This window comes from Leptidea sinapis, chromosome 35 (assembly GCF_905404315.1).
Source record: "Leptidea sinapis chromosome 35, ilLepSina1.1, whole genome shotgun sequence".
NCBI classification, from domain to species: Eukaryota; Metazoa; Arthropoda; class Insecta; order Lepidoptera; family Pieridae; genus Leptidea; species Leptidea sinapis.
Window position 1 is genome coordinate 6,528,435 of NC_066299.1, and position 9,405 is coordinate 6,537,839.

Here is a 9,405-nt window from a genome sequence, read left to right on the forward strand (position 1 = left end):
AGTCATGATACTCGAAATAAAGGTTTATCATTATTATTATAATAGTACTGTCAGAAAAATTTATATTTTTTTTTCTTAACCAAGATTATTAACTTGATTTTTTATCATTATAATAATAATAATCATCTAAAACATATCACCTTTACATCAATCTATAATACTGAAAAAATAAATGGTTGTTCATTTATAATAACTAGCGGACCCGACAGACGTTGTTCTGTTAAAAAAAAAACTCTCTCCGATGGAATTTCGTCAAATCCGTTCTTAGCTGACCTCTACTCGATGAAAGGAATATTCCTACCAAATTTCAAGTCTCTACGCCTTATGGTTCCAGAGATCAGATCGTGACTATATACGTGGAAGTCTTTTATACATATATATAGTTGCTGCAGATCATGAAGAATTGCTATTATTATTGCTGCATTGATCTCTTCATGTCGTTGTTCCTCCATGGTGCCCATGAAATATAATTGTTAAAATTTATGGTGTGCATCTTCGAGAGATTGCAATGATCCAATTCGATGGTGAATCTGTCCTTGTATCTACAAAATCAAAGGCAAAGTCCGTATTACTGATTTGTAAACACTTAGTTTTAGAATTAGCATTAATAATACATAGGAATAAGTATAGTAGGTATGTTATTCTTCTACTGTATTGTGTGTTAGAATATAAATAAATTAATAACCTGAATATCGGATTAAATCGTCGTTCTTAGACAATGTCTGCCCCAAATGGGGACATTTGGAAACAAACATTGTATTTTTGAGTGTTTGCTAGAAAATGTCGTGATTCGGTGTCACAAAAATGTCAAAATGTCAATCCATACAAAATGTATGAGAAAATAAATGTGTTATAATAATATTTTTTTGTGATTTTTTCGATATTTTATTACTTCTTATCCTATTCCGGACTAAGAGTATGTAATATTTCTTCAAGTAACGCTTGTAGAAAAATAACTAAGGAATTAATAAGAAATAGATGTCTATACCCTCGTACTTACCGGAGTATAATTACGTAGATGTTTTATCAAGATATCATTCTATTTATAGATAGACACTTCAAGTTATTATACGTTCAAAAAGATCATTACACTTTTTTACTTTATTTCACTTAAAACTAGTATAAGAACTGAATCGAACAGGTAAATCAAGTAGTTTGGAGTTATCATTATTTCGAGCATATTTGTTTTAATTTGAAGATGAAATATTTAAGTATACTATTATGCATTGTTTATTTAAGTTATATTCATTCTTACGGTAAGTTTTTATATCATTTAATGTAAGGGTAATTTTAAAGTGAAGTGAAAACTTGTAAGTATGGAAATGTCGTTTTAGTTCAACTTTATCTAGAACCTTCCATTTCTTTATTGAGGTTCACGTAAGGAAAAAGACATACTTTCCCTCTCGATAAAAGCTCTTTCGTACGCTTTGTGTGGTCATGACCAAAAAGTGGGGAATTGCTAAGACCATAGATATGAGGAGAAAGATATCGTTAGAGTCAGATGAGAACAAGTAATAAAGATAATTCCACAGTTTGATTCTTCGTGTAGAAAGTTTCTCCCCTTCGCAAAACACGTATAAAATCTCATCATCAGCTGGATGAGTGTCCATTATCAAGACCATGTATATCACAAGAGTTTACTTAGTTCAGTTCGCATCGGTAGCTTTACAAATAGGAGTAGTGCTTACGAGTGTCTTGTGGAAAAATTATTCACTGTTTCTCTTGTTTAATATATGGAGTTGTCATTTGCAATAAGTGTAAACATTATTGTGTTTCGGTCTGACGGGCGCTGTAGCTAGTAAAATTACTGGGCTAATGAGACTTACCATTGTATGTCTCAAGGTGACGAGCGCAATTGGAGTGCAACTCAGAATTTTCTGGTTTTTTATTAATCGTGAGAGGTACTGCATTGTAATGGGCAAGGCGTATCAATTACTATCAGCTGAACGTCCTGATGGTCTCGTCCCTTATTTTCTTAAATAAAGTTACCTTTTTTAATTATGGCCTATCAAAGTACCTAAATGTAATTTTTAAATAAATTGTTATATTTGATGAGAAGATATGTTTATTTGCTAATTTTTATTTGAATAAGTAGTTTTTTTTTGTTAATAATTCGTTAATTCTTAATAATATTCGACTTCAAGTATGACTAGCAATTTAAACATAATATTTAATGATATAACATAAAAATATATACAAGGATCTCATGGAAATAATTAATACAAGGTTCTGCTTTCTTAGATAGTACAGTCGGTATATTCAATGAGCTATAAACGCGTGTAGGGCTCACCTAAGTCACACTTCGAGTGAAAGGGTCGTACAGTGCAACGATGGATTGTCATCTCTGTCTCTGTGATGAGAATAAGGACAGCAGAGATCACATACCATCAAGTGACCCGATTGTTTGTGAATTCTATAAATACATACAGCCTGTTGAATTGAGTTTGAAACACGAAAAGGTTGTCATCAATTGACATTACATTTTTATGTTGAATACCAAGCGAGCGCCTGCTATTTTAAATGACTTTTCTTATAATTAGTTATTTTTTCTGTTTTTGAACTCTGGAATCTGGAAAAAAACACTAACGGTCTTACAAATAAACTTGGTATACCAGAGAATAAAACAAGAATATGCAAAATGTTGACTATATCGTTGACAACACTGTCAATACAATGATAATTCTGAAGTTTTCCTAATGTCAAGACGAGCAGGACGTTCAGCTGATGGTGATTGATGTGCCCTGCTCATTACAATGCAGTGCCACTCAGTATTCTTGAAAAAACCTAAAAATTCTAAGCGGCACTACAACTGCGCTCGTCATCTTGAGACATAAGATGTCAGGTCTCATTTGCCCAGTTATTTGACTAGCTACGGCGCCCTTTAGACCGAAACACAGTAATGCTTACACATTACTGCTTCATGGCATAAATAGGCGCCATTGCGGTACCCATAATCTAACGTAGTCTCCGACACAAAAATTATTCGTCAATTAAATATAATATAATTGAAAGTCTTTGCCTTATGTGCTTGTCCACCTTGCAATGTCAGATGGAAAATATATAGTTTGGAATTACTAATTATTTATTTTTATATTTAGATACATAAAATTACATAATTATGTTTCAAGGTAATTTTTAAGATTTTTTTGTTTCAGTTTTTCCAACAGTTCCAAAATGTAAGCTGACAGATTCAGTTTGTTTGAAGACATCATTTCAAAAGGCTTTACCATTCTTCCTGGATGGGATCCCAGAGTTAGGGATAGAAAAAATGGATCCGTTACTCATTGAAGAAAAGGAGTATGAAATTGGGGGGTTAAAGTTTCTTTTAAAGGACACAAAGATGACTGGAATGAAAACCCTTATTTTCGATAAAGTGAGGTAAAATTTAAGTAATATGCATTCTTCTGCCCATTCTTTTGGGCTTCTTGGCAATCTGAAATAAGAATCGGCTTTGTCGCTGGCCAGAAAGATGTTCAGCTCTTCAAAAATAGAACTTAAAGCAGATATTTTGTGACCGTACAGTAGCTTAGTGCTGACCTATGGAATCCTGTGGAACAAATGAATTTGGTAGGAGGGATCCAGTTTAATTTCAAATATCGTCTCAAGGATAATCCTCAAGATCCACTAAAACTCTCGCAATTCGCATTCTTAAGTCATAATATAGAAGTGTGTAAGCAAATGTATGCTATACAATAATATTACTATTTATTTTGCACAAATAAGCTCAGAGAGTTGAGCAGATTACCAACTGTGAAGTAGATCCTGTAGATGAAGCCACAACCTGAGAGTTGAACAAAGCATACATTTATGACGATGCTCGAACGTTTAGCTCAGTTGGTTAGAGCACTGGCACGGAACGCTAGAGATCGTGGGTTCGAGACCCGCATCGTTCATAAAATTTTGTTTTTCAAATTTTATTTGTGTATTAATCCTAGAAGTGTTATCACTTTAAAAACATAACAAATTATTTATTATGCAGCTTCGATTTACAAAATAAAATTGTAAATTATAAGTACCACGTCGCTACATCTTCTATGATTGGAAAATATGAAGCTGGTGGAAAGATTCTTCTCCTACCGATTCAAGGAAACGGTTTATTCACGCTGGAGTTACGTAAGTAATAACAGAAATAGGATTTATGAAAAGACATAGACATATTTTTATTTCACGTCACACAAATTAATTTACAAAGTTTTATTGAACACCTTAAATTAAAACAATAACAATATCGCTTAAAGAAAAGTAACATTTGTGAAAATATATAATCAAGAATGATTGAAATGTGAAATGGACACCGCTCAGCATATGCTGTAGCAAATGCTACAGCGCTGGTTTTCAGCGTAGCCCATTACGAGACAAACTCGCGCCGTGGCTTAGAAACGTTTGAAAAACATTTAGATACTTACAGGATACTTAAAACTGAACACCTTCATAACTTAAACATAAAAAATAGATACAAAAGATGAAAACAAAATATGATATTCAACAAAAAGAACAAACGTTGCAATTAATTTAGTCAGTTCAGAAAAAATATATATATATATTCAGTTTACCTAAGATAATTGGGGACAATTTTGCCTTAAATTCAATAAACATATAACAGATTACTAGGTTAACGAAGCTATCTTTGGTATGGGATATTTAATATTAATAGGTGGCAAATTTGGATATATACTACGGTCCCAAAACAAAGTGGTTATTGAGCGTATGGGTATTTCAAGACAAGTTCAAACCATCCCATGTGTGTTTGTGTGCCTCTAAGCAGATATTTTCTTAATTTTTATTAAAATGGGACACGTGAAAAGTCCTCCTATTGTGAATAGTGATTGATAAACGCCACAGTATCCTGATACGATAACGCTAGTTTTCATAAGGCCAGACGGTTAAAGAAGTTTTCCTATCCCGCATACAGTCCCCTGACAGTTTATACTTTTTTGTTTGTTCTTTAACAAATCTCCAGAAAGCTGTTGAATTTTATGAAAACATATTTCCTGGGTCACAAAGGAGATATGGCATAAATATTTTCAAAATATGCAAATTTTGTATTGAACTGTGAATTTATATTTCACCATTCATAGTGATTATTGCATTGATGGCGGTGACATGTCGATGGTCATCCCCTTCCCTAAAATATGGTTGAGGGAGGCGATGGCTGGCTCGTGCGTCATGTTCTTAAACCGGCGCTGCTTGTGGTGGCAGGATGATCCTGATGCCGGAGGCTCGGCTTTAGATTTTTAAAAGTATTTTTTTTATAATCTATACTAATATTATAAAGAGGAAAGATTTTATTGTTTGTTTGTTTGCATTGAATAGGCTCCGAAAAATTCTTTCACTGATGGAAAGCTACACAAACCCCGGGTGACATAGGCTACATTATATTTTTTTTAAATCAGGGATCCTTACTAAAGTTTCAACAATGTAATCCGAGGTGTAATAAAAATTACCTAAAATATATATTTAGTGTGATCCGAAAAGTATTAATGGTTTTGCAGATACACATAATTATTTACAAAAAGTGTTGCAACAGCGTATATGCTACGAGTGTTCTTTTATTTTTTCTTTTGTCCTGTGTGTACGCAGACGAAGTTGCGGGGTATCAGCTAGTCGCTTATAAAATGCTCACAGAATACCTTTATTTATTTACGGTGTGTGTGGATGATGCAGCTACTGTACTCAATAACTTTTGTTTTGTATTTATTTACATTTACTTTTTTGACATTCTCGTGTAAGGAAATGACTATTTGACGTTTGAGTATGTTGCATCACTTTACATATTATATTATAATGATTTGTAAAGCGATAAAAATGTAAATCTTGATTTAAAAGAGTGGCAATGAGTTTCTTGCTACTTCTTCTCATTAGCTCAACCCATTATAGAAGGTCCCGGGTTCGAATCCCGGTAGGTGCAAGCATTTATATGATGAATATGGATGTTTGTTTCCGAGTCATGGATGTTTAAATGTATTTATGTATGTTCATATGAATTTATGTATGTTTAAGTTATTATATTGTATTCAATATATCATTGTCTTGTAACCCATGCTATATATGCTTAACTTGGGGCAAGATAATTTGTGTAAAAAGTGTGTCAATATTATTATTATGAAGTAGCAGTAGATTCAGTAAGACAAAAATTTTTTTGACATTCATAAGTGTCATTTCCGTGACCTACATGAATAAAGTGATTTTGATTTAATTTGATTTGATTATTTTTACGTGTGTAGAAGGTATGAGGACCATAGTTCCAGACGAGGAAGTCCGACCGCACACTTTATTTTAATTAATACTCAGTCTCCTGACTGATGATGACTAAACGCTTCCCGTACCAAAGATTGCTAGCTGTCTTTTCTAACTACTGGGATATCCCAATAAGTTTATTATTGTATTTCTCCATTTGGCTAGTCCATCAAGATGAAACCTTGACATAGCAACACACTGGTAGAAGCAGAGACGAAAGAGTAAGAAACATATCCTACAGAATTTTCAGAGCTTTTTTTTCTAGTTCAAAATGTTCGCACAACAAAAATAAAGAGCAATGGAGAGGGTTAAATTGCATGATTAATCAGTAAAGACTAGATAAATGTTTAGCATAAATCCCGTCGAGTCTGATGATTTCAAATTAAAAAAAAAAAAACTCAAAAATAAAAATTCCCATACGTCTTTATTCTTCTTAATTCCTAGAGTCACAAAGGGAAGGTTCTGACAGATTTTAAGGGATACCTCTGTCCACTAGTCATTGGACATCACTTGAAAATCACAATATTGTAATTTCCCATCAAAAGGCACGTATGAAAAATAAAGTCGATTCCTTTTACTTAGTTTTTGATTGAGATAATTCCTGCATAAAATATATTTTCTGCATTTCTTACTTATCGTTTATGAGCGTTATATTCTCTTTATTACAATTTCATCTTATTTTCTACATTTATATATATAACATATTTATAAAAACAATATTACAAATATAAATATAAATAATAGAGTCCCGCCGGCGATGTTTCACGACAATTCCGCCGGTGGTTAGAGCGACAGACTGAGGAACTTCCGCACGATGCGTGCCGTTCCCAAAACAGCTGCTTTCTGTAACTGACCCATTGTCCAATTATTAAGTGAGAGCCTCTTGAGATGATGGTCGAGGCTGTTTGCTATAAGACCGTTATCGGAAACGACCAATGGGGCAATTATTGTTGAATCAACATCCCACATGTCAGTAACCTCGTGTGCTAGGTCTAGCTACTTCGACAAATTTGTTCAGTTCAGCTTTCACAAGGTTATCATCACACGGAACGGTGATATCAACAATAAATGCCCGACGCTCTAACCGATCTACCAACACAATATCAGGCTTATTAGCAATGATAGTTCTGTCCATGATGATAGATCGGTCCCAGTAGAGCTTGGCACGGTTGTTTTCCAGAACTGGCTCCGGAGTAAACTTATAATACGGGACTTCAAAATGCACAAGATTGTATTGAGCGTTATTATCATTATGTTATGCCGTTTCAGGAAACGTCGAGGTCGACTCAAAATTGCATTTCGACATCCTCAAAAAAGATAAAAAATCATACTTGATTCCTCAAAAACATGACTTAAACTTTGATGTGAAGGATTATGCACATTATAATTTAACGAACTTGTTTAATGGAAATAAGAAGTTGAGTAAGTTACATCATATTTTTTTTACTATACTTACTTCATTGCATGTGAGCTAATGTTTTAGGGAATCACCTATTTCGCTTTATGGTTATCTGTTTGAGTTTTTCTTACTTATGAGGTATTTCATTTTGTTGAGATACTTTCGCTGAAATTTCTTTAATTTCAAGATCTGTAATTTGGAATAGTTCGATGATAAGAAGTATAGCAGATTACACATCTCAATTTGTGTAATTAATCCTTGAAGTTAGGTTAGTTATCACTTTAAAAAAAATTACAAATTGATCAGATTTGAATATCTCAAGTAAATTTCCTAATAATGCGAATATTGGATGTGCAGCAGGTTATCAACAGCTGTAAAGTTGATCCTGTAGAAGCCATAACCTGAGAGTTGAACAAGCCATAACAAGATATATAAACTTTACGTTACTCGAACAGTTGGCTCAGTGGAACACAACGCGAGAGGTCGCGAGTTCGAGTCTCGCATCGTTCATAAATTTTGTTTTTAAATTTAATTTGTGTAGTTACACATCTTTTGCTTCCGCTTAGCAAAACTCTCCCACCTTGTTGACGGTGGGGGTCATATTAGTTTTCGTTATTGGCCCTTAACCAGTGCACATTGATATTGAGTGCAGTTTACTTTATCAGACTTAACGTGGTTATCCTTTACTTTGGAAATAAGACTTATATGACCACGCGGTACCGCACGGAACTACTAACCACGTGGTACAAGATCACAGCAAACGGTGGTTATCGCCTACATAACCTAAGTCGCGCTCGATCCGCGCGCATGTTCTTGGCCTGTAGCCGTATTCTAGTAACAAAACCAGAATAGAATCGAAGCGAGCTTATGTTAAAAAAGTTATATTTAGTATTCATGTAACAGAAATTGACGATGCAGTTCCGATTGTGATGAAGTTCCGTCCTGATTTAGGGAATTCGTATGCGTATTCTCGTACCAATATCGAACGTTGTTGGGAGATGTACATTATGCGGATTACAACATTTAGTTGATAATCCTTTTACGCGTAATTGTAAGTAGAAATACATATACTTGGTAGGAAAATATTGGTAACTACGAGCGAGATTATGGTTCAAAGGTCTTTGACGCGTGGCTCATTGATTTACAACCCATATTATTGTGATAGTACTTCACGTATTTCTAATTCTATTAATAATATATTTAACTGTTGTAATTTTCTATTTTTAGGTGAACCGGTTCTTCAATTTGCAAATGAAAACTGGAGACTGATATCAAACGAAATCGGAAAGCCTGTGATAGATCAAACCGCGTTGCAGATTATAGACAATATTAAAAAGTTTTTCTCCAACTCTCCTTTGGAAGATATAACAATTGATTGAATTGTTCACCGTGTACTGATGTATAAGTATAGATGTAAGTGTATTAAAAATAAATATGATGTATTATTTTCTGAAGTTTTAGTTACCAATTTAAAATAGATTGAAATTATGTGAATTAATCGCCACAACTGTGTACATAGAAACAGAACTAATTTTTTATTATTAAAATACGGTACAAGACGACCAGGACGTTCAGCTGATAGTAATTGATACGCCCGGCCCATTACAATGCAGTGCCGCTCATCCTGAGCGAAATGAATCTTGAAATACCCAAAAATTCTGAGCGTCACTACTAGTGCGCTCGTCCTTGAGACATAAGATGTTAAGTCTCATTTGCCCAGTAATTTAACTAGCTACGGCGCCCTTCAGACCAAAACACAGTAAAGTTTA

The 9,405-nt window shown here is 33.9% G+C and overlaps 1 protein-coding gene across 1 annotated transcript; it reads left to right on the forward strand.

Annotated features, from left to right (window-relative positions):
* Window positions 1–1,168: 1,168 nt before the first annotated feature.
* On the forward strand, window positions 1,169–9,062 carry LOC126975258 (protein takeout-like). The gene is made up of 5 exons (XM_050823066.1): window positions 1,169–1,256; window positions 3,156–3,378; window positions 3,980–4,113; window positions 7,507–7,659; window positions 8,864–9,062. Exons 1-5 carry the CDS (start codon window positions 1,199–1,201, stop codon window positions 9,013–9,015), a joined length of 720 nt encoding a protein of 239 aa, XP_050679023.1. The 5' UTR covers window positions 1,169–1,198; the 3' UTR covers window positions 9,016–9,062.
* The last annotated feature ends 343 nt before the right edge of the window (window positions 9,063–9,405 follow it).